Below are 26,278 nucleotides of genomic sequence, written 5' to 3' on the forward strand. Positions count from 1 at the left end.
TATGGCTCACGAGTCTGTGGTCTGGACGGGGCTTAGTTGGTGGCTCCTCTGCGCCACGTGAAGATGCTGGGGCTGCGCTCAGGTGGCCTTTTCACTCTGGTGTCGGCCGCCTCAGCCGGTGGCAGGAAACAGATGGGGGCTGTTGGGCAACTGACTCTTCAGTGTGGCCTAGTGTGGGCTTTCTCACAGCTTAGCTGTCTTGGGGTGTCCAAATGTTTACATGACTGACTGCCAGGGAGAAAGTGGAAGATGCCAGCCATCTTAGTCAACATAGTATTACTTCAGCTGCAACCTGTTCGCCAGAGGATGTTCCAAGACCAGCAGAGAGATTCAGGCTGTAGGGGAGACTTGCCTCTCTACATGAGGAATAGTGTGTGTGTGTGTGTGTGTGTGTGCACCTATGCATGGAAGGAAAGACTTGATGGTGACAACCTTCTGCAAAGAAAATGCTCACTTTGGAGAGAGAGAAGAACACTTTAAAAAAGTGTTCATTTAAAAAAGTGTGCATTTGTTTAAAAAAACAAATGTACAAAGAAAGATTAAATATCACTATGACCAGGTAGTTCAGTAATACAGAACTAGATAAATAATACTTCAGAGGAATGTTGAGTAAAATAAAATAATTTTCATGCAAAGCATAGACATGCTTTTATATTTAAAGGTAGTGTTTTCCAGACTTTTTAGTTACTGGATCTTCATAGCATCCTGGGGGATAAGCAGGGAGGAATCAACCACTGTGGAACAGACTTTATCTATGGGGCTAGTTCTGGGTAGCTCAGGCCTGTAGACCTTTCAAGACTTTCTTTTGTGCATCTCTGAGCTTCAAGCCACGAGTGCTCACCTTCCCTGGGTAGTCCTGGAGTCCCCAGGGGAAAAGAGTAGCGGAGCTGACACAGACACTCCCTTACCCTTCTACATCACCCCTTGCATGAATCTCAAGCCTTCAGGAATATTATTAGCAGTATCTCTTCACTCAAATGTCTAGGACAACACTTGGCGCAATTGGAGTTGTGAGATAGGCATGTGCTTGTTCAGGAGTGGAAAGGGCCTGGGGTGACTGAAATGCCTCTTCCCGTTTACTGCTTCTTTCTTTATGGGCTTCTCATGTCTTAGTGAATTCATTCTAAAATTTTTTAATCCAGTCATTAGGATTTTCATTTAAATTTTTTTAGTTTCTTTTTTATATTATCTACGTCACTTTTTAGTCTTCTGTTCCCAAAGATATATCCAGTTTTTCTTTTATTTCTTTATGCATTGAAGCATTGTTGTTTTATAGTCTAACTAATAATGCCAATATTTTCAGACTTTACAAGTCAATTTCTTTGGTCTGTTGCCTCTGCTGTGCATTTAGTTATCTTTTACAAATGTGTTGGTCTTTGCTATTGAAAACTGATTTTAAGATTTATATGAAGGACGAATTGAAGACACCATCTCCTTATAAGGCATTTGAAAATACTCTTGGTTTTAGATTCATCTTAAGTCAAATTCAAGGCTTGGGGTTCCCAGAAAATTTAGAGAATTCAAATAAGAATAGTAATTTTTGTGCCTTCCCCCAGGGTTATAGCGCTTTGTCATCCAGCTTATCACAGTCAGGCGTCCTATAAAGTTTCTTGCCTGGTCCTCTCTGGTTTTGACTGTCATCCTTCCTCACTCCTACCCCAACTGTCATGAGGCTACCAGAGCAAAATGCAGATTTGTTGGCTATGGCAGGTGCCTCAGGATACCCCTTACATTTTTGTTATCTTAACTCAGAAATGAGGAAACCAACTTAACATGGCAAAGGAATTTGCACAAAGTAACACAGCTAGTTAAAAACCATATTTCTATGACTATAAACAATTTTATTTGGATAAAAATCAGCATCAGCCAGTAACAGCAACACTCAATTTCTTATACCGTTCTCTAATAAAAGAAACTAGAACCTTGGAAAAGCAGCTGATTCTAAATTTGGGGCAATGACTTTAAGATGAGTATAGCGCATCATATTGTGCCAGAAATAAGTGCTCAAAACAAAGATAAACACCACACAAACACAGACACACACACACACCCCACAAAACTGGGGGGGTATAGCAAAGGGACACTGTAAGAAGCTAATTGAAAGAACTCCCAATGGTCAAAGCTGAAACAATTTAAGCAATACAATAAATAATATTATATTATAGCCCAAAGTATAAAATAGTTAAATACAAATCCTTAGTAATATAAATGATTAAACAGATAAATAAATGGGGTAAAAGACACAAATCTTCCTTACAGAAGAACTCTATACTATCCCCTTCAGGAAATGAAACCTAATTACCTTCCCTTGAGTGTGGCTTTAGAGACTTTATTTAAAGACTAGAATTTTGAAAGGGAAAATAGTTTATTTATGATGGAGAAATCTGACAAGGTCCACCTTAACCAAGTGATTAAGGTTAATACCACCAGTGATAAGTCATGCTGATAAAATGGACCTCTGATATGACATAAGAAAAAGCACTTCTTCTCACAAACCTCAGTCCAGGGCCTCCCCTGGTGGTGCAGCAGTTGAGCGCTGGGCTGCAAAGCTGCCCACAGCCTCTGCAGTGCCGGTTCAATGCCCAACCACAGGCGAGAGTCCCACATGGCGCAACAGACCTCTCCTGCCGTGACTGCTGCTCCCCTCAGCAGTGTGTTTCATGAGTCTGCCTGTTCAGTTCTGTTCCCTGCTCTGGCTCTGGTGAATTCTCTCACCCTCCCATGCTTCTGACTGTACCCAGTGCTTGTATAAATAAATAAATAAATAAATAAATCTTAAAAAAAAAAAAACAAACAAAAAACGTCAGTCCATTCATGAGAATGTCACACAGACCACCTCGAAGCATGTTCCAAGCAATAACTGACCAGTGTGGGCTATATAGTACCTAAAAAGATAAGACTGAGAAATCCTTAAAAGATAAGGAAAGACTGAGAAATCATCACAGACCAGAAGAGACCAAAGAGACATGATGATTAAATGCAATATGATATCTTGGATTGAGTCCTGGGACAGAAAAAGACATTAGTAGAAAAAAAGAAAAGGAAATCTGAATAGTCTGTAGTTTGTTAATATTAGTATACCAATATTACTTACTAGTTTTCACAATGACCCACAGTTTGTTTGTTTGTTTGTTTTTCTTTAAGATTTATTTATTTATTTATACATGCACTGGGTACAGTCAGAAGCGCGGGAGGGTGGGAGAATTCACCAGAGCCAGAGCGGGGAGCAGAGCAGGCAGAAGGACCGAAGTACACTGCTGAGGGGAGCAGCGGGCAGCAGGAGAGGTCTGTGCGCCATGTGGGACCCTCCTCTGGTGGCCGGGGAGCAGCTGGGGATTGAACCGGCGCTGCAGAGGCTACGGGCAGCTTCGCAACCCAGTGCTCAACCGCTGCGCCACCGGGGAGGCCCGACCCACAGTTTTGTAAGATTTTAACAATAGAAACTGGGTGAAGGAAACTGTACTATCTCTAGAACTTTTCTGTAGATCTAAAAGTATTCCCCCCCAAAAAAGAGTTTATTTTAGAAAGTTAACATGGGGGAATAGCAATCAGCCTGAGCTCAAGTTAAATAACAAAACTGTTCAGAATGCCCAGGCGTTATGCTGAAGTTCCAATCTAATTATCATTACTAGTACATATATTTATACTTTTAAAAAAATATCATTTCATTCTCCTCAAGATCTTCTTGTTATATAAAACTGATGTATTCCCCATTTAACAAAACTAAGAAAAAGGAGACGTGAAATGATTGCCCCAAATTATCGCTGAGCATAGAAACTAGCACTTCTCTTCCCAAATGCAGGTGGATTAAGCACAAAGTATTGTCTACCAGTGGCCCTACCTGCCTACATAGAGTACCGCAGAACACTCACAGACCTGAGGAATTAAAAAACTTCACAAAGTTTTGTGATATCCCTGAGTAGGTAAAATCCATTCACATATTCCGAAAGCTGGAGAAGAGGGCCCCACAAGAGAGGGGGTTGATTAGGGGTTAGTTTTCTTTTTAAATTCAAGCCCATCCCTGTAGCCCTTCCTGGCTGTGCCGGCTAATGGTTTTGTCTGGCACTTTAGTGTTGACAGAGCTCCTCCAAGTTCATTATCTTGTGTAATCCTCAGGAGCATCCATAAGTGTGACTACCAGCAGTTAACCACGTTATGGATTGAGAATCTAAGGCTGACTTGCTGCTGATGTCACGAGTCATAAAAGGGAGGCATCTGGACTCCGATTCACCACTGCCCTAGTCTTCCCAGACCTAAACTGTAGGACGACTGGGCTCCACTTTTATTTTTTTTTAAGAATGATTTTTTTTATGCATACAAGTACTGAGGTACAGGCCAGCGGTGCGGGGGGGTGAGAGGATTCTCACCAGAGACAGAGTGGGAAACAGAACAGGCAGACTGACTGAAATACGCTGCTGAGGGGAGCAGCTGGCGAGTCAGGAGAGGTCTGCTGGCATCTGCTGCACCAAGTGTGTCACCCCCTGGCTGGGGATCCAACTCGTGCTGCAGAGGCTGTGAATAGCTTCATAGGTTGTGTCTTAACCCTTTGCGCCCTCAGGGAGGCCCACGGGCTCCACCTTTATACCTTCATCTAGTACCTTGGCTAAGGGTGGCTTGTGTCGGTGCCTTCGGGGCTCCATTATCACGGCCCCTGAGAAATAGGTTTCTGTGCCCTTTTCTTTAAGTACTTTTGCAGCGACATGTAGGGAACAATCGTGTGCTTTGTTCTTGCAAAAGTTAGTGTCCAAGCATTATCCTGTTTCAGTCTTCATTTACCTAGACATTCATATTTATTTTGTTTCAGATAATTATCAGCATTAGGGAGTAACAATCGGCTGAGGCTCATTTCGGGAGGAAAGCCTATGAAAATAACCTAACAGTTAACAATCATGTACCTCCACTTTCAGTGGAGTTTTACCAGCTTCATTTTTCTTAAAAAAAAAAAAAAAAAAAAAAAAGGACAAAACTAACCTTTCAGCTTCTTAAAATGATGAGTTTTAGTGCCAATGAATATTTGGCCTGAGTGCTCTATTTTATATCCACCCTTGAAGTAAGATGTGTGATCATTTCATTTTTCTCATCGAAGTGTTTGCTCCCTGAACTCCTGGGCACAGCTGTCCCGTTCTGTCAGTGCCGACGGCATTGGAACAGTGGCTCTTGGTGACACACAGAAAACAAGCAAGTACATGTGGTCAGCTCACACTAAGAAATCAACACAGGAGGAAGCTTTTTAGTAGATGTGTGCGAGAGAACCACAGCCCAGCTGTGGGTTGCAGATCAAAAAAGACCCTATTCAGTGTGGTGAAAATAATTCTTAACAAAATGTTGAATCAGGTTCTATTTCCTGCCTTAAACCCAAATAATGGAACCACGTGAGAATACAGATTATAAAGGACTTGTAGGGAGGTGAGGGAAGGGATTGTATAACCCAGCATAGCAGCAAGAAGGAAACACCTTTCCACCTCCCATAGGCCATGGGAGGTAGCCTGTGAGAATGACAGTGCTAGAAACCAAAAACTTGTTCAGGAAGGGGGAAAATAAATACTGATTATGACCACATCCAAACATCCTTGATATTCCTCTCATATTTGATCACCAGACACCCATAGTTGTTGCCCTTTTACCCAAACATTGTCTCGATGTCCTGTTTGAGCCATGACCTGTCCGTTCCTTGCTATGTGCACTGTCTCTGTTGGAGCAGCAGATGATTAGAGTCTTACCTAACAGATGATTGGAGTCTTAACTACCTGAGCCATTCTCCCTGCCTTTAAGACCACTTTCATTTTAGCGTGAAGGTGAAGTCCAGATTCGCCAGCACCAGCCAATGTCTTGTTTTGTCCCCTTGCTGCCATATAGGAGTGGGCCCAGCACCTACCAGCCTTGGTCTGTCCCTCTGAAAGTGAAACTGAGCAAACCCGGGGAATTAGGTTGGCCCAGTTGAAGATCCTCACCCATATGCTTAAGAACACAATGCATGACCCAAAAACAGATACACAGAAAGAAACAACAATAACAGAATTTATTTACATGGGGGAGTGAGAAAAGAGAGAGCAGAGAGAGAGAGAAAGATTTATAGACTGGTATGTGACCAGATTTCATCTGTCCTACCCCAGATAGCACCCACTGAGCAGAGATGAAAGTCCAAACCAAAGCCACACATGGCAAGGTGGTGGCTTCTCCAAGGACACTTCTCACCATAGGTTTAACTGTTCAGACACCAATAGCTAAAATACCCAAACCCCAGCTCTGACTCTTTTCCCCATAGTCTCTCTTACCCCAAATGCAGTGGGATTTGGAAAACTTTTTACCTTTTACCATGGAGTTGGCTGTGAGTACCACCCACTGGCTCAGAGGTTGGAGCACCACCCACTGGCTCAAAGATTGCTCCTCACTTGAAAAAGGAACTACCCTGTTCAGGAACCTGGCTGTCCAGCTCTAACAAGGAAGCCTTAGGAAGCCTATTAGTCGCACGTGATCTTGGCTTTTAGGCTGTACTTGCACATGTCTAAAACAACCATTAAGGTTTGGGTTTTAGTTTCAGTTCAGTCAATCAAATAGTTGAATCATTGAATGGGAAAAACCTACAAGTCCTTTGACTGATGGGTCATTCAAGTGGTTCTGAATAGAAATAGCCACTGACATAAGTCACTTCCTTATTTTTAGGAATGTGGCTTGGAGTAAGAATGTACAGAAATGTGACAGGCACCAGACCTCAAAGGCTAGGGTGCTGCTTCTGTTCTTCAAATTTGTAAGATGAATAGCATTCATTTACTCTTGTGAACCAAGTGGCATATAAATGTAGTCACTGCCTTATGTCAAAGAGACTTGCAGTGTAAGAAACAAAAGAGGGTAAAAACTTGGGGGAGAATTCCAAGCTGGCAATGGTGTTGGCATATTAGCCCTCTTCTCAAATCTTAACTTCAAGCATGGGTGACCAGACCCATTCCTATGAGACTTAAATGTGGTACAGTTACCTTTCACTTCATCCATATAATGTTAACTATTTTCCATGCTACATTAATGTTTCTTTTTAATGGACACTCAGATTTCCTATCCTTCTAGTTCCCTTTCTCCAAACAAGGCAACTTAACAGATGTTCAGATTCTGGAGTCACATGCACAACAAACTGAGGTTTTAGTTCAGAATATTGAAAACACTCATTGCATTGGGAAAGGGAGGTAAGCTGTTCAATTCCTTGACTTCACCTGTGACACATAGACTCTTGCTTTCCTTAATAAAGGACTTGAGAAAAGATTTCTGGGTCCTGCACCCCCACCCCATCCATCTGTTAAGGCCCATCTGACTTCATTACAAGCAAATAATGAGGTTGTAAGGACTCCTGACTCTTATCGTCCAGGCTGAGTGGAGAAGCTGGTGTGAATGAAATCACAGGCACCCTTTTCATCAGGGTGGGGATGGACGACTCTGCTTGATGGCCCTTAGTCAAAAAGCTGAGGGTTTGATCATGATGTCATTTCAGTAATGGCATTGCAATGAGTGGTCCTACAGGGAATAGAACTGAATCAAGTTTAAACATCTGCTTTGATTTGAAAGCATCCTCAGAACTGGTTTTAACCTCTTTATGTATCTGTAGAACTCCTGGTTCACCTCCAGGAGACACAACCGTGACCACCCAGAATATGAGTTCATTCGGGTTCCAGAACCACAGACCCAAACATAGACAGGAAAAACCAGTACCAACACAGTGCTGCTAAAAATGAGGGAAAACTCTTTTTTCCCCTCCCCCTTCCACCTTACTCCTGGCTCAAACCTGCTCTTCAGTGGAATAAAATACATTGTTGAACCTATAAATGCCAGCCATTCAACTGAGGTTAAGAAAATACAAGCTTAATTTTGTTTCTTCAGTTGGGCCAGTAAAAGGACCCCAAGGTCAGCACCCCTGCAATCCTGGTTTCCTTGTGGCAGCCACCTGGTCAGCCCTCATGCCTTGCCCCATAGCATGACTTTGTGTATCTGGGGTGTGAGCCAGGATCATTCTATTTCTTCCATTCAAGGATAACTTGTAACTGCAAGAGAGAGCAACTTGTTTTGCTGAGCTTCGGCCTCTGAGTTCTGGCAGCTACATTCTCTCAAGCTCCTCAGAGATGCTTGAAGTGCTGGGTAACTGGGGCACCCTTTTCCACGAGAGTCCTTGGGTTCATGGTCTTTCTCCAGAATGCACAGTTGAGAATTTCCTAATGGTGAAATTTGTTCCTAAGAGTAGCTGTGTTGCATGTAAAAGACCTTCAGAAGGTGGAATTCAGCTGTGTCCAAGCAGTCAGGGCAGACTTCCATCACAGTTAAGGGCAAAGTGTTTTATCATAATTCCATAATGATAAAATTTAAATGAATTACTGCATGTGGAATAGAAATGATCCTGACTACATCCATTTTGGTACAAAGTAATAGTCTGGCTAGAAATAAGTTATTTTTTTATTAAATAAAATGTCTGTAGTTGCTTTTCTTTTTCCTGAGGGTGAATTACCCTTTTCCTGTGATTTTAGAGGCTCAACATTGCTGTGGCCTGCTCCACTTTTTCCCTCTTCTGGGAGACTCAAGGCATTTGGTACTTAGTAATCATACAGAGACAGCAAGTAGGGATGGCCTCATTTTAAAGCACAGAGATCAGACAGACCCACTTGTGAGAACCCATAGTTCTGAAACAACAACAAACCACTGAGATTTCTCTGTACACACCTTCTCTGGACAGCTTGTCATTCACATCACAGATTATAGCCTCGAACCAATAGGTGTTAATTCTGTTAACTAAATTGGCTATTGCTATGACAATGTGAGAAAAATACACAGCTCCAATGTGACTTTTCTCAGGGTCTTTTAAAATATAGGTGTTCTATGTCTTAATCTGGGTGATGCCTGCGGGCTTATGTTCACTTTGTGATAATCCAGCAAACTGGGATGTACTTATATTTCTCTCTCTACATGTACATTATGCTCCAGCTAAAAAGAATAAAAAGAGGAAACAAGAAATAACTTCTGTTGTGCTTACATAAAATTCCTTTTGTTAAAACCTAACCTGAATTTTATTCTGTCCTTAGTTGGGAGGGGTACAGGGAGGGCATTTGTTTCTTAATTAAACTTTTTATTTTGAGAGAATCATAGATTCACATGCAGTTGTAGGAAGTATTACAGAGCTCATGTCCTCTACCTGCTTCTCCTGGTGGGATCATCTGTAGAAATACAGAGAAGTTCACGCCCAGGATTGTGACATGGGAACAGTGACGACACAGAGCTTTGTTATCACCACAGGGCTTCCCCTGTGGCTCTTTAGAGCTATACCTCTCCCTGTCCTTGTCTCCCCTTCAGCCCTTAGCAGCTACAGATCTGTTCATTGCTGTAATTGTGTCACATCATTTGCAACCTTTTGAGACTGGCTTTTTTCACTCAGCTTAATTTTCTGGAGATTCACCCAGGTCATTGTGTATGACAACAGTCTGTGTCTTTTTACTGCTAAGCAGTGTTCCATAATATGGGTGTACCAGTTTGTTTAACCTTTCACTCATTGAAAAACATCTGGGTTTTATTTTTGACTATTAGGAATAAAACTGTCATAAATACTCATGAACAAGTTTGGGTATGAATTTAGGTTTTAATTTCTTTAAAGTAAATACCGAGGAATGTTGATTTTTTAGAAAAAGAAATTGCAAATTGTTTCAGAGTAATTGTATATTTTACATTTGCATGGCAATGCAGTTTGTTTCTGCACACCCTCACCAGCATTTGGTAGTGTCACTATTTTCTATTTAAGTCACTCTGATGGATGTGTAGTACTATTTCATTGTGGTTTTAATTTACATTTTCCTAATGACTAATGATGTCAATACTTTTGGTGTCAAGTCTCAGGACTTTTCATCTGTCCCTAGCTCCTAAAAATTTAAACCTATAGGTTTTTTTCTAAAAAGTTTCATATTTCCGCATTTTATAGTTGAGTTAATGATCCATTTGTGTTCATTTTTATATAAGCTGTAAGTTTATTTTAATATAAGATAGGAGGTTTAGATTGAGATGCCTTTTTTTTTTTTGCCTAGGGATGTCCAATTACTCCAGCCACTATTTGTTAAAAGATTTTCTTTGGTTTAATTACCTTTAAATTGTTTAAAATCAGTTGGACATATTTGTTTGGTTCAATTTCTGCATTCTATATTTTGATTTGTGGATCTGTATATCTGTTGTTCTGTGAGTACCACATGATCTTTCTTGATTATTGTACTAAATTAAGAGTCTTGAAATCTGGTAGAGTGATTGCTTCTACTTAATTACTTTTGTCATTCTAATTCTTTGCCTTTCCATAATATTAATAAATGTTAAAATACTGTCACTATACTTTTAAAAAAATCTTGCTGGTTTTTTTTAATTTTTTTTTAAAGATTTATTTATTTATTTATTTATTTATACAAGCACTGGGTACAGTCAGAAGTGCAGGAGGGTGAGAGAACTCACCAGAGCCAGAGCGGGAAACAGAACAGGCAGACTGTCAAAACACACTGCTTAGGGGAGCAGTGGGCAAGGCAGGAGAGGTCTGTTGTGCCATGTGGGGCCCTTGCCCGGTGATTGAATTGGTGCTGCAGAGGCTGCGGGCAGCTTCACAGTACAGCGCTCAACCGCTGCGCCACCAGGGGAGGCCCTTGCTGGGGTTTTAATAATGTAAGTCCTCCATAATTTTATTCCTCAAAATTATTGTGTCTTTTCTCAGAACTTTGCATTTCCACATATATTTTAGAATTAGTTTGTGAATTTCATGGAGATAAAATGGGAGGCACCTAGGATTATAGACCTTTCCTTTCACCCTTTTTCAGGCATTGCATTTATTTCATGAATAATTCCATTTTAGTCCATTACACCCATTTTCTCTTGTAATTTTTTAACACTTTTATAAAATTGTTTTAAATCCTTGTCTGTTATTTCTAATAACTGGTCATCTATAAGTCTCCTTTTACAGAGTGTGCTTCTTCTACATTTTGGGTTACATTTTCCTGTTTATCAGTCTTATTATCTTTATTGTATTCCTGATATTTGCATAATAGTTTTAATTTTTTTTTTTTTGTCTTTGTCCCTTTTTTGCATCAGGTTGTTAGGAGGAAGGGCTGATCATCAAGATTCTGCCCAGAGTCAAGGTTCAGTGGGGGCGACTTTGACTGAGCTCAGGGTGCATAGCCCGCCTCACTCCCATGGTACTTTTTTGATCCTGTGGCACTTGAAGTGAGATGATGTTGGCCTCAGAAAGCTTTGATTCACTTTTGGGTTTAACTTCTGAGGGTTGTTACCATGGGAGCAAATTTTTTTGGAATTTTTCCAATCCTAACCTAGAAGTCTTCCTAAATTGCTTTTGGAATTGTTTGAGTCCATGAAGTTCAAAATTCCAGGACCCACTGACATATAATAACTTTGAGCTGTTGCTGTGTATTTAGTTCTGGTGGTTTTTAATCTTCTGAAAAAAAAATTTGACTGAAAATTATTCCTTCTTGGATGTATTCACATTTCTTGGGGTCTGCATTTACAAGACTTAACTGTTCATTGATTAAAATATCATATTGTTTTTGTACAAAAACGTGTGAAGCTAATAGTGAAGCTTTATTATAACCACCTAATTTAATATTCTTTCTCGTTTCATGTAAATGTCTGTCAGTAGAAAATGCTACCAAGAGCGGCATTGTGGTTACTTTAGTTCCATTGCCAATACTTTTATATGGTTTCCTGTATTCTAAAGGGAAAGCTACATGCACTTGTCTTCTTTTTAAACTTTTCCTCTTATGAATCAGTAGCTGTATGAACAAATGTCAGAACTTCTTATTAAGTGGTTAAAGGCGATGTCTCTGTCTCAGCATTCTTGTTTTAAGTAATGATGATTAAGCAGACTTTGTAATGGAAAATGCCAGAGTTGTAAAGAAATTGTTCTTATTAATAACTGAAGAACACATAATGTTTACAAACGCCCTGTGGCAATTGATCTGTAAGCTTCAACTGTAAGGAATGTCTACGGCCTGGAAGTCAGAGCATCGAGGCTCCACTCCTTTACTGAACTAGGCATTTTCAGGAATACTTAGAAATTAAGAGTTGTGTACTCTTTGGTTGAAAGACACAGCGATAGGAAGGAAATTTGGAAGGTAAATTTGCCTCTTCCCCAAAATCAACTCTGTAGTTAAGCCAAATGAAGGTGTCTTTGTTACATTTATTTTTTGTTTGGTAAGAAAGGCATTTCACCTTTCTGACATTTCAGATTATGCTAAATATTATTATCTGCTGAAGGATTAATTAACATAAAATATCATTGACATTGATTGAAAAAATATATTAAGCTGGTGTCCTGATAATTAATAGGAGCACAGAATTTCATTTCATGCTATTGAAACTTGACTATAGAGGAAACCAAGAGGGTGTCTGTGCTCATTCTTGGAAACAAGGCGGCCTGACAAGGGAAGGTCCAGCCCTTCTCGAGATGCAGGCCAGTGGTCAGTGAAAATAGGAGCAGAATTCCCCTTTCCAGTGCTTGTTGGGTGTCAGAGCACAGAGTACAGTTATGGCCCATGTGACCTTTTCAGGTAAGTTTTTCTTTATGTTGACCAGTTGTCAGGCATTTGGGGCTATGGTGGCAAATTAATTATTACAGACCTGCCACTCTGCCACTTTAGAGAATGTTCGTCTGCACAGGTAGGAGAGGTGGAGGGTGGGAAAGATGGAAGACCAAAGCCTTTGTGCACATGGTGAGTCTGGAAGTCTTCACAAGAAGTGGAGAGAGCTGCAGGTAAAGTACTTGATTATAGAGATTTTCACTAATCCCTGCCTTTTGCAGGGATTTAAATTGTGTTTGGTCATATAAGGTGTGGGCTAGAGGAGCAGGTAAGAACCGCAGATCAGTGCAGAAGAGTTCATCAAACCTCCTGAATGAAGGGGACCCTGTAGAGCAAGTGGCTTTCTATCCACAGGAGTAGACTTATTTCTTGAATATCCTGATATTTGAGCCTCACTGGCTCAGGCATATTTTTTTGAGAGTTGAAACCTTGTACTTCTCAAGAAGAACATCCAGATAAGCAGGTTGAGCTTTTCCCAGCATGGCAGCTGGCTCTGCAGCCAGTGTCCTTGGCATCCTCAGGTGGCAACATGAGAGAGGCTCCCGTAGCCCATTACTGCCCTAATCTTCTTGGGGACTCTGAGCCAGGGGGACTGCGAGGAAACCTACATTCTCCTCACTGGGCACACATGGACCATGGATTCTGATTTAGAATTAAATCTGGATTAAAACCCTAGTTGTGCCAATTACAACGTATATGACTTGGAGCAAAGTCCTAAAGCCTTTAGACGTTGGTCTCCTCATCTGTAAAATAGGGTGATATCTGACAGAGTTGTTGTGAGAATGAGTGAGGCAGTAACATAAAGACCTCATCTGTAATTTGGCACACAGTAGGTGTGCAACAAGTGGCAGTCCCAGGCAGTAGGGAACAGGGCACAGAACCCAGGTTACATAGGTAAAGGGCTATATGTTGCTATGCGACATTGTTATAAAGGTGCTGGAGATGTAGGTAGGTGCAGATCAAGTCAGCCAAGTGGCTCCCTCTGAACCTTATGGCCTTTACCTGCCCAGCCATCTGGGATGGGGCGTGGAAATTGCAGATACTACATGGGAGAGTGCATGCTGGATTGCTGGGCTTCCCATCTATGGACTGTCCACTGGGAACACAAGCATGGAATAACATGGAGGGAGCAGATTAGGTATAAGGGCAGTCATAGATGGTCAGAGGCATGTAGCAGAATCACAGTGATGTCACTGGCAGCAAAGGCCATAAATAATGAATGCAAGCAGAAAGCCCATTTAACCAGTAGCTTCTATCTAATTCTTTCATCATATCTTCTAGATATGTAAGGCTTCCCTTCTATTAAAGTTTCTTGCTCAATAGCTAGTTAATCCAACATCAAATCATTGAAAAAGAATGGGTAGAAAATGATATAAATAGCCCAGCAGTATCTAACAATCCCTTAGAAAATAAAAGTTGGCTACACTGAGATTCCTTTTGAAAATTAGGTTTGGTTTGATAAGATTGACATTTCCATTTCTGTGCATTAACCAGCTATAATGATTGACACCAAGGAAAGCACACTTGCCAAGCACCTGTAAGACTCATAGAATACATTGTTTCACGCTTGAGGGGGCAGGGGAGGTTATTGGCCCACAATCACCAGACTAGGGACAGTAGCCAGTTCCACATCCAGCTCCCTGAATATTTTTGTGAAAGAATTCTCTGCAAACCCAGCACCCCTCTCTTCCTAAGCATTAGGGTCAGGATCCCTATAAACTTTTTCCTCTCGTTGCCCCATACTGAATGCTAATCACATTAGGCCTGGCTCCATCACTGGAGGTACGTCACCTGAGGAACATCTATGTGGTGAAGAGGCAGGTATGAACACATACTGTTCTTTTGTTACCCCAGTCCACACTTCCTGGGGACTGTGCTCCAAAGTGTCTCTCATACTTGGAATTTTCCCAATGGGTTCAGCATTTTCATAGGACAGACTCTCCTTTTCCCGAGGACAGCTTAGTCATGGAAGGCCATTGGGGAGAATGTGGGTGAAGGTGATAGATGGAGCTTCCCCTGGTTTTGGCTTATACTCCTCCAGGCAGCCAAGGCCAGAAGCGGTCTCGGGGTGCAGGGAGCAGCCACTCTGCCATTGCTCCCCTTGGCAAGCAGAGCAGGAGCCCTCACTCTGCCAGGCCACCTCTCAAGAACAAGCCCTGACTTCTTACTGACTCAAGGGAGACATTGGATGGGATCTTAAGAAGCATCCAACAAGATACATTCTTTTATGGCCTGACACTGCCAGAGCACTGTGAGAGAAGGCCAGTTAAAATGAAAGACTTACATAAGAACTGAATCTCAGAACATAATACCCCAAATGTCTGAGTGTTGATTGAAAATCATTCATCATACCAAGAACAAGGAAGATCTTGAACTGAAAGAAAAAGAACATTTACTAGATGCCAACACAAGATAACAGTGATGTTAGAATTATTAAGGGTGCTTTTATTTTGGACTCTAACTTACAAGTTATTTATTTACTTTATTCAGTAATTCCTAATTGTAATTTTGAAAATAGAAAAAAAAATATTTAACCTTTTGAAAGCAGTCATCATAAAAATGCTTCACTGGGCATTATGAACACACTTGAAACACAATATAGAAAATTTCAGCAAGGAAACTGAAATTTTGTAACTACATGTATTGTATTTTTATATTTATTATTTTAAATATAATTATAGTACACACTACAAGTATATAATGTAAATCTACGATAGTAATATAGAAATACATTATATATTATAATAACACATAGATCTAGAGATAGAACTAAGTGTGCAGGGAAAGTAAGTGACAGGAAAACAAAGGAAGGGAATAATATCTAACTAGTATCTACAATGTGACCAGGGCAGTAGAGCATTACTGTTGTTGTTATCACCTAACATAAATATATTATACATATCTATTATTTAATTTAAACCTTACAAAGCCCTTCATGACCTAGCCACATTCTTTCAGCCAACGTAAGTCTGTAACCAAAAACTGAAAACTTGAAAGGGGCCTAATTAAATTAGTGTCAGAGAGGAAGAACGGCAAAAGTGATGATTCAGTACAAGATAATGAGGAATGTCAAATGGGACAAAGACGAATTTCCTTGGCCCAAGAAAGTGCAGACTGTGCTTGAGTGATGCATGAGGAAACTAGTTAAGGGAACTCAATAAATCAAGTTAAAGGACTCAAGTTCATAATAATTTTATTTGAACCTGAAAAGCAAGTGGACTTCTGGGAGGAGGAATGCCCAGATCAATACAATACAGTCAATACAACACTCAGGAAGGTAGTCTCATGAGACCAGAATTAAAGAACATGGTGAAGGGCTAAATGAGGGAGGCGTGGAGAGGGTCCTCACCCCAGATTCTAGTATCAAAACAAATAGAGCAGAGAAACTATGGCTGGCTTTTCCATCACGATAAAGACATGCAAAAAAGATTAGACAACCTTCCTCTTTTTTTTTTTTTTTTTTTAGACAACCTTCCTCTTAATGAGGCCTGTCAGTGTGTCTAAGGGGGTCTGCTGACTCTCATTAGACTTAACACTTCTCAACAGCCACTTGGAAAAGGTAGCATTCACTCAAATGAAACAACACATTCTGACAGTTTTATACACACACACACACACACACACACACACACACACATACACACTGCAATCATGAAATATGCCAGACATAGGAAAGGGGTCTAATCAGAAAATTATAGTTATCTACCTAGTCTTCAGCTTATCACTGTCAGGCTCTAGGAATGGAGTCCACTAACTCAATGGCTGAAACGCTGGAAGTTGGCATACTTTTTCTCCTTTAAGGGGAACTGTCTTCAGAGCTGTTTTGAATTTGAAATGCTTTGAACATCACCATCATAAAAGAAATCCCAGCAAATAGAGGTGACAGATGGCTCATCCACTTCCACTGGCTTGAGGCCTCACACTATCACACACAGCTCCAAGTGTGTGTAAATGTGCAGATTCATTTTGAAACTTACTGGACAGGGGGTTCTTGAAGTCATTAGATGCCTTGATGATATATTTTCAGTCCAGAGATTCAGAAACCCTGTTTTGCTGCATTTTGGTGTGACATTCACCTACTTCCCTCCTCACCCCAGCCTCCCAGCCACTTGTGAGCTTGGTTCTCTCACTCAAACACTTAATAATAGACAGATAGCAAGCTTTAGTGATGACCCCTGTTGGCCATCCTTGTTTAAGAAACTCCTGGGAGGAGGGGAACACTATAGCCCCATGAAGTAAGGAGATGAGTGTGTGCCTGTGTGTCCCATTGCACCTGTTGACTTGCTGGGCCCAAGAAGCCCCATCCTTTCTGCTGATGTCACAGGAGAACCTACCAGTTACCAAATTTGTTACCCCAGCTATAAATAGTTTTCTTTCTTCCTTCACCACCTTAATTTTACTGAGTATTTTGTTGTAAGCAAATATCCTAACAAAAGTGGAGGAGGGGTGAGTGGATGTTCAAAGGTTCAAAGGCCAGTTGGCTGTTCTGTCTTGTAAATGGAGGAGGGGTGGTGGTGACCTGCAGGGGGTGGTCCAGTCCACTCTTCAGATTCTCTCTCAGGCACTCCTGATACTCACTTGGCTTTATGAACTATTCTCTTAGGAGTACAAGTCTCTCTTTTAGCTAAGCCTATTAGTAAGCTACACCTCACTGTTCACTGCTTTAATTGCACAATTATAGACTTGTCCTCAGATAATTAAGAGGGCAGAAGTGCAGCTGAAGATGACCCTGTGAATGGTAATTTAAAATTTTTTAAGGGGGACTCCCCAGTGGCGCAGCAGGTTGAGTGCAGTGCTGTGAAGCTGTCCACAGCCTCTGCAGCTCAGATTTAATTCCCAGCTGGCGAGGGAGAAACCCACATGGCGCTGCAGACCTCTCCTATCTCACCAGCTGCTCCCCTCAGCAGTGTACTTCGTCAGTCTGCCTGTTCTGCTCCCCGCTCTGTCCCTGGTGAATTCTCTCACCCTCTGTACCCCAGTTCTTTCATAAATAAATAAAATTTTTTAAGGATGGTATCTGTTTCCTTTCCATGATGCTATGTAACATACCACCCTGAGCCTTAGTGGCCTGCAACAATAATTGTTCATTTCTTGCAGTTCTGAAGGTAGGCAACATGGGGGGAGTTCTTCATAGTCTTAGTAGGGTCACTCCTGTGGCTGTAATCTGAGCTCAGCAGGACTGGGGCAGTGGGGGGGGGGGGAGGTGTTTCATTCACACAACTGGCAGCCAGCCTGGCTATTGGCTGAGGCACCTGGTCCTCCATGTGGCATCCAGGTAGGCATCAGCCTATATAGGCCTTCTGCATAGCAAGTGATCTCAGGCTCCCAGGAGAGGGAGAGTGGGAATTACAGGCTTCTTAGGGCCTGAGCTCTGCACACACCACCTGATATCACTCATATGTGGTAGAAACAGAAATGAAAAAAACAAAAGACAAACTCTTCGACTATAAGGACAAAATAGTGGTCACTTAAAGGAAAGAGGGTGGGGCGGTGGATAAATTGGGTAAAGGGGGTCAGTTGTTTGAAGGATGGAAACTAGACTTTTGGTGATGAACATAAAGTAGTATATACAGATGGTGATTTATACTGCTGTACACCTGAAACCTATATAATGTTATAAGCCAATGTTATTTCAACTTAAAAAAAAATATAAGGCTTCATCTCTAGGACTCATATGGTGTCACTTTTTTCACATTCTACTGGTCAAAGGCAGTCATAGGGAGGCCCAGGTTCAAGGGATGGAGAAAAGAACTATCACTTTGCCCAAGCAAGAAAGAGACTAGTTGAGGGATATTTCACAGAGATAACCATGAGGTCATCTGATGGATCTATTGGGTAGAGGCGGTGGTCCCTGCAATTGCGTGGGGCACACTTGAACATCTGTTGTGTTATTGACATCAACACCACAGAAAAACAGGATTTATTTAGAAGGCTGGAAAGCTCAGTCATTGTCCACCCAAGCAGTCCTATTGACCCAACTAGAGTAAGGAAAATGCAGGGAGAGTCAAAAAGAAGAGGAAGAGAAATAATGGGTGGGAACCAAGTGGGTGGGAAGCCGAAGTGATGTTCTAAATGTTCCTCCTCCCTGCCCTGAAAATCCACATATGTTTTCTAATTTTTTATTTTTGCATAGAAGAACTGGGGTGTAGGCCAGAGGTTTGGGGGGTGGGTGAGAGGATTCACTAGAGACAGAGTGGGGAGCAGAGCAGGCAGATGTACTGAAATACACTGTTGAGGGTAGCAGCTGGCAAGACTGGAGAGGTCTGCTGTACAGGAGAAGTCTGCTGTACCATGTGGGTTAGCTCCCTGGCCCTGGATTGAACTCAGGCCACAGGGGCTGGTAACACTGAGACTTAACCCTTAGGCCACCAAAGAGGCCCTGAAAATCCACCTATTAACATACCCACATGCTATCCATGGAAGGCTAAGTGCTTCAGCTTTCTTTAAGTAGATATTCTCAAATCCCACTCAGGGATAGTTCTAGTGGCTCCTAAGTTGTTTTTGTTTTTTAGAGCAATACTGCCCATGTCGTGGGTCTGTACTTTTAAAATTTTTTGCAAGAATTGACAACTTACTCATGTTCTTATTTTTTTAATGGACACACGTCTTCCTTGGTGGTTTTTGTTTTTAAGCTGGTGACTTTTCTTTGTAAGAGATGTATGAGCTTCGGGTACTTTGTCCAGTACAACTGGATCACAAACTGGCAGGACAGGGGGCCCCAACAACATATAGCATTTTTATGCTAATAGTATGGAAGTATGCATAATAAAAGTAAACTTTAGTAGTCTTTGTTTAGTGCTCTAGGGCGCTCTGGTAATAAAAACAAGGTAACTATAAAAATCAATGTTACATTAGCTACCTAAGTTTATTTTATGTAAGGGGCTGTGTCCACAATGTGTACTTCTTAAACCTCCAATGCCCAGCCTAGCAGAGTAGAACTCCAGGGCATACACTGTTAGTAATAAAATGGCCATTAGTATTATCCTCAAGGCAGAGGTGGGAGGATACCTGCGATCAGAATCAACCTTGTCACCCCAGGAATGCTATCTGATCCTTCAATCTAGATGCTACTAATTTGGGGCTTCCTGTTGCAGTCCATGACAAATGGAGGGAGCCAGAAGGAAGAGTATTTTAGAAAGCCCCCAAAATTTAAGCTTAGAATTTTAGCCATCAATATCTGATCTTCCTAGTCAATATCACATTCCTCTTTAGAGCATCAGTGGAGGGGTCACTCCCTAAGCGCTTAGGAATGAGAAAAACTTCACCTGCCTTTGAAGGCTTTAAAAAAAAAAAAAAAACTTTTTAAAGTTAAAAAAATGTTGACCAGAAATATGGCTTCTATAATTTCTACATATGGGCCCTTATTCTGAGTTGGGCATCAGAACCCCAAATTTCTCTTCCATACAACATGCCTTCAAAAAATTGAAGTTCTCCCCTTGCTGTATATAGGACAAAAAGTGGTTGACATTCATAAAGCAAACCCAAAGGAAAAGTCCTCTTGAATAATCATATTACAGAGGCGGAAGGTTCAGGGGCTGTGCAAATCATCTAGTTTTCAACTGTGTGGTTAAAGGCATTGAGAGTTGACAGATTAGTCAGGGACTTGTCAAGAGTATTAATTACAAACTTTGAAATCTTGGTCAGTGAAAGTTCATCGTAGTGCATCTTGCAAATGTGATCAAAGTCTTTTCAGTACTGATTTGATGGTGCTTAACCACAGTGTGTGAAGAATGAAGTTTTTCATTAAAAATTACTGATGTGATGAGCACATTTTAAAGGAAGGTGTATTTTTGGACTATTAGAATTCATCATCTTCCTCCAGTTCTCCCCCCACCCCCTTTGGGGACGCCTCTTTTGTCTCTGAGCACCTGAAATGGCACTTTGGGCTGCTGCAAAGCAACTGTGGTCTTCAGAGCATTCGTGTAGCTCAGTGATGACCACCATGAGGGCAAAGGTGGGACTGGTGTCAGTGATGTTTTTAACCATAAAAATAAACCATAAAAACCCAGTGGCTAACTGTAATTTGGTGAATGAAAGAAATCTAAGTCTACTGAAAATGTCAAAAACGCAGGAGTAAAATGTGTAGTTGGTTTTGGGAAGGGGAAGCAACCTCTCTGCTCTATCTTTGTTGAGTTTTAGAAAAGCAACCTATTATTTTTAGTAGCTTTGGGGGTGGGGGTGGAAGGTGGTGGATAAAAATACAGTGACACTTAAATCATGGAAAAATGAAATAAAAGTACACCTAGCACAGCTCCTCTGAAATCATTGGCCTGAATCCCCTCCTCTCTGCTGGGAGGACTTATTTGTGCCTTCCACAGGTTCGGTAGGCAAAGGGCTTCCTTGGAATTCCTTGGTGTTTGATGAACGGCAGGTAGATTCTCTTAGTTGCTGCGTGGAAGGGGCAGAAAGATGTCAGTCCTGGATCCTGGCCTCCCCCCCACCCCCCAGCCAAAAAAAAAAAAAAAAAAACTGGGTTTGCATTTTAGATTCTTTGGGTTGGGTGGGAAGGCACTAGTCCTGGGAGAACGGGGGCCTCACCTGTTCTGAGCGCTTCCAGTTCAGTTGCCTCTGCACACCAGAGGGTGGCACCCCAGCCACTTCAGAGGTGGCCAGGAGGGGGAAAGAGGGGACTGGAAGGGAGGGGGGAGTTGGTAATTTTTCGGACCTCGATTCTGAGCTGTCCAGATCATTTGGAGTGCACCCCCCTTTAACAGAATCAGTGGACTTTTGCCAGATTAGGCGTCACAAAATTAGGAATTTCTAAAATGAAAAAGACTTGCGGGGTTTATTCATAACCACAGAGGCCTCTCCGCCTCCTGGATCGCATGAAATCCAAAAAGAAAGTAGCTGCAACTGGGTGTGCGGGAGCTTGGGGGTGGGCATAAAGCATCTGGCATTAGATTGCCGTGAGTGAACCAACTTCTGACCTATCTCTTGGTGCTGTGTTTTGCAGTTGCTGGATTTGTGCGACTCGGTGAAGGATGATGCCCTGAGGGTGATCTCTGCCTTTAACATTCCTCACGCCTCCCTCCACGCACCCATCGCTGGAATCGCCAGCTCCCTGGCGGCCTGGGCCTTTTACCCTATGCCGGAGCAGCCGGTGGCCGCGAAAGCGACGCGCTCTCAGCGGCCTAAACTGGGAGCCAAGTTATAGCAGACGTGGCGGGAAGGGTGGTGGCCCGCCCGCAGCTGCCACGATGCTGGCTTCTCTGACGTGGGGAGCGAGTGCCGAGGCCTCACAGGCTCGCGCTGGGCCACGGCCCTCGGGGATTTTGGCCGCGGAGCCGAGGTCGCGTTGAGCCTGGCGAGGCGCGGGACTGGCTGCTGGCGAAGGGCGAGCTCGCCGCCGGGGGAGTTCGGCGCTTTCTACTCTTCCTTGAACCGCGCCCGGCCTGGCCTCGACCAGTTTGGTCAGATCCCCCAGGACAGAGTGGGCTCCCCAGCGAGCGCCCCGCTTAGCCAGGCTCCACCAAAAGTCTCCTACTGTCAGCCATGACTCAGATGCCTAGTGATTTTGGAAAACCGGTGCTGGGTGGAAAACAAATCAAAGCATAAAAATCTTCACACCGCGGGGAGAGTTTCAGTTTAGCAAGTGATGCTTTTCCAATGAATCAGACCCTTTGGGTTCTGCGAGGAAAAGCATGGGCAGAAGAGGGGAGTGTGAGCTCGAGGCAAATCTTGAGCTCCGGCTTGTGCTCCCAGGCAGGCGGCTTCCGGGCTGCAAAACGACGCGCGGAAAACATTTCTACCACTCGAAATTGTAATCTGTTCTTTAGAAGACCAGAGATACAAACTTTAATAATAAAGAAATTCAAGGATGGGAAGGCGTCCCCGATGTTGCAAAGGCCAGGGAGGCGTGCCAGGGTCATACACTGATTTTAAGTTGGCTTGGGAACTTGGGGAGAGGACACCTTCGACGCGAGTGTCCCCGCGAGGGCTGTAGATTTCCCATTTGTTAGACTCCCTTTGCCAGAACTTAATTCTTGATCATTTTGCTCAGTCCAAGCCCTAGCCCTTCCACCCTTTCCACATCGCAGAGGCGGGAGGGGGTTTACCTCTGCCCATACGGGTGATATCAAGGACCAGAACGCAGATCTAACCCCTACCTGCCCTTCACACGCTGTCCCCTCTCTGGACTCGGGCCGAGGTTCGGCAGGACCTGCAAGCTTCGGGGCTGGGCTGGACCCGCTCGGGGTCACCCGAAACGGGGCGCTCGGCCTAAGTTCCCCAGGAGTCCGGGATGCATAAACAGCAGCCTCCAGGCAGATCTAATTGTGCCCCAAATAGGAGCGTTCTGCCGGTTGCTTTCCCCGACACCTCCGTGTGTGTGTGTATGTGTTTTTTTTTTTTTTTAAGTTGCTCTCACAGGGTCGCTAGAGCGGACGACGCGGGGGTGGTGGAGCGGCACAGGAGCAGAAGACAACCACCAGGGTGTTTTTCTGCGTGGTTCTTTTCCGGTCGATGTCTGCGTCGCCCAACCCTGTCGAGAGCGCAGAGCACTCGGGCGCGCAGCGGGTTTGGGGTTCCCGGCGGGCGCAGCCGTTTCCGTGGCTGGCCTCAGGCGGTCGTGCCTGCGGGCGAGGGCGCGGAGCTGGCCAGCGGGCCACCCGCCTTCCTCGGCTGGAGCTCCCAGCAGAGTCAGGACAGACCTCGGGCTTCTACGCCCGAGCTTACGTCCCTTCCCTCCTGCCGCGAAAACCCCTGCCCGCGTCCCGGGCGCGTCCTGGAAGCCCTTCGAGGACCCACGGCCTCCTTCACTTGGCCCAGGAGTCGCGGGAGGATGCGTGGCGAAGACATAACCAAAGGCCACGAGGTCACGCTGACGTTATCTGCTTAAAAATAAAAACTGACCAAGGTGGCCCGAAGACCGGACCGCGCCTGGCTGGCTGACTTCTCTGCGACGAGGCCCCTTCCTTCTCGTTTCAGAGTGCTGGTTAGGGCGCCTCGTAAATTGAGTTTCTTTAACTCGGCCATCCTGGACTCCCCCGCGGGGCGGGATGTCCCATCGACCCACTGACCCCCGCCCCAGCCCACTCCAAGCCGCAGTTGTCTCAAAGCCCAGGGCGCACTGGGAGAGGTCCAAGTGGGCACGGCATTTGGGGGGCAAGCGGGGGTGAGGAGCCAGTGGAGGAACTGCCGCGCCTGAGGAGCGCGGTCTTCTCCAGAAGTAGCAGGAGTGGGGCTCGGATTCCGAGGGGTAATGATGGGGGCACGCGGGGGACAGGGGCGGCACCGAGCCCTCTTTTTGGCTCTCCAAGAGCTACCCGAATCAGGCAGCGCCGCCTTCTCCGGTCTCGGTAAGCCGAGAGACGTTTCCGCGCTCCCCTCTACCCTCACCCGCTTCTGAGAGCCCCCCAAATCTCGGGGGTCCGAAATAGGCACCCTCTTTCCCACCTGGAGGCCGTGATCTTCTCGGTCTTTTTTTTATTTTTTTTTTTTTTATTTAAAGTAATGTTTTCAAGTTCTTTTCTGTTTCATTTGCTCTGGGCGCACTCTTTTCCCGCCCCGCACGCGCGCTGCGCAGAGACGCCTCGGGGGATTGCTCCTCGCTCTTTTCTAAAGGCCCCAGTAAAGGCTCTCTCCCCAAAGTTTCAGCGCGGGAGGAAAGCTAGGTGCCTCTATGGGTGGCGAGAGGAGGGTGCCAAAGCGCACAGCCTGGGGGAGGCGAGACGCAGACGAGCAGCTAGCTGATCGGCTCCCCCGGAGCCCGGGAATCTCCGAGCGGGGAGAGCTCGGACATCCCCATTCATCCTTGGTCCCGCGCGTTCTGGAGAACCACGAAGTGTCCGGAGCGACTGAGAAACTCCCGCAGCAGAACCAGGGCTCAGGGGCGCCTCTTGAGGCTTTCTGCGGGCGGCGGCGGCAGTGCCTGGCTCTCAAGCGTCCGGAGCGCCCCCTCTGTTCCACGCTCACACCGCGGTGACCACTGCACGGGGCGGAGGTGAGGGTACACTTTTGGGTGGGGGATGGGCCAGCAGTTTGCCGTCAGCAACTCCAGACCAGTGTTCAAGAAACCAGCCGGGCGGGGGCCGGGCTGGCCGCGCGCCACCCCCGCGTATACCTGTCGGAGCCTGCACGCGCCGGCGGCCCGGGCGCCTCGGGGGCGGGGTTTGCCAGCCCGCGCGCCGGGGCGGGACTTGGCGAGGGCGGGGCCCGCGGTGATTGGGCCCGGGCGCGGGGCCACCAGCCTGGGCTCGGCGGCTGGGTCGCGCAGGTTTCACTTCGCTCAGCGCTGCCGCCAGGTCTCGAGCTAGTCGGAGCGCCGCGTCCCGCGTCCCTACCACCACTGCCACCAGATTCTCGCAGCCGCCCTGCGCGCCCTGGCCCACCGCGGCCAGCATCGCCTCGGGCCGCTCGATTCGCCCCGCTCTAGCCGCCACCGGCTCGGCGCCTTTCCCCTGGCCCTCGTCCCCCCAATGTCTGACTCTGACTCTCGGACTGAGAAACGCAAGGTAGGTGCCTCCGATTTTCGGGGTGCGGGCTGGGTACGGGTGGAAGACAGGCGGCGGAGCCCGCGCGACCCCACCTCCGGCCCGCTTCCCGCGCACGTGCAGGCAGACGCGCACGTACCTGTCCCGCAGGTCGCCAGCGGGAGGCGGCGATCGTGCGGGTGCCTTCGCTCTGGACAAGCCTCTAGGGCAGGACGCGTCCGCTAGTGGCCGCGGGCACTTGGACGAAGTGCGGCTCCACCGGGAAGCCGCGCGCAGCAGGCGGGGAGGGGAAGGACCCCCGGGACCTCCGGGGGGAGCGTGCGCCTTCTCCGCGCTGGCTAGGGAAGCGTGGCCCAGCTCCCCCGCACTGGCTGGGCGGCGCGCGGGGTCGGGAAGTCTCGCCGCGCGCCCTCCCCCGGCTCCCCCCTAGCAGCCGCCGGGCGGTGCGAGCGGATCCAGCGACTTGGCTTTTCCCCGGCGCGGGAGTCTGGTGGTGATTTAACTGCCGAGACTCGGCTTTTCCTTTTACTCATTCAGGCCGAAGTTTCGGGCAGCTGCCGCGCTTGCACTCTCCGACGTGTCGGCGGCCCTGCCCGATCTGCGGGTGCCCTTCGCGCCGTGCCAACCGCGAGAGCCGCAGACAGCAGGAGACCAAGGGCCTCCTCCGAGGGCCGGGGCCACTCGGTGGACAGCAGACCCTTCCCGATCCGTGGGGCCGCGCTGTCGTGGCGTGTCGGGCTTGCTGGAGAACATGCCGACCCGCTCTTTTGCTGGGTGGCGGTGCCGTGGTTTGGGGGGACCTGTTACTCCAGGTTGCTGCTGGCATATGGGAAGACCCACCAGCCGCAGGGAGGGGACAGGAGTGCGGGTATGTTTGCTGCCCGCCGTGGTCACGGGTGCGCGCGGGTCTGCACGCCGGTGGCCAGTGGCGGTCGCGCGTCATGGGTGCGTGTCCGCGGCGCGCTGGGAGCGGGAGGAAGTTGCAGGAGAATGGATGCTGCAGCTGGGGAGGGCGCAGCCTTTAAGTCCTCACCCTGCGGGCCGGGACAGGGGTGGGGGGGTTACGGCGACCGGACTCGGGTCTGAGCCCGGCCCTGCAGCTCCAGGGGGCTCGCGGGTCCTCGCTTTGTCTCCGGTGACCGGCCCCTTGGGGTGCCCCGACGGGCACCGGGGGCGGGGCGGGGCGGGCTAGCCCTGCGCCCGCGGGCACCGAGCCTCCGCCGAGCCTCCCGTCGCCCCCGCGGCCGCGGCCACAGCCAC

At 45.8% G+C, this 26,278-nt stretch overlaps 1 protein-coding gene across 1 annotated transcript in view; it reads left to right on the forward strand.

Moving 5' to 3' along the window:
* The window catches only part of ACOXL (acyl-CoA oxidase like), a gene marked incomplete at both ends in the record, with an annotated part of 268,533 nt that extends 246,792 nt beyond the window's left edge, over window positions 1-21,741 (forward strand). The window contains one exon of the mRNA XM_084235198.1: window positions 21,541-21,741. Within this exon, the coding sequence (XP_084091324.1) occupies window positions 21,541-21,741 (201 nt within the window). The remainder of the gene's footprint in view (window positions 1-21,540) is intronic.
* Between the last annotated feature and the right edge of the window lie 4,537 nt (window positions 21,742-26,278).

This window comes from Talpa europaea, assembly GCF_964194135.1.
Source record: "Talpa europaea genome assembly, chromosome: 6".
Taxonomy (NCBI): domain Eukaryota; kingdom Metazoa; phylum Chordata; class Mammalia; order Eulipotyphla; family Talpidae; genus Talpa; species Talpa europaea.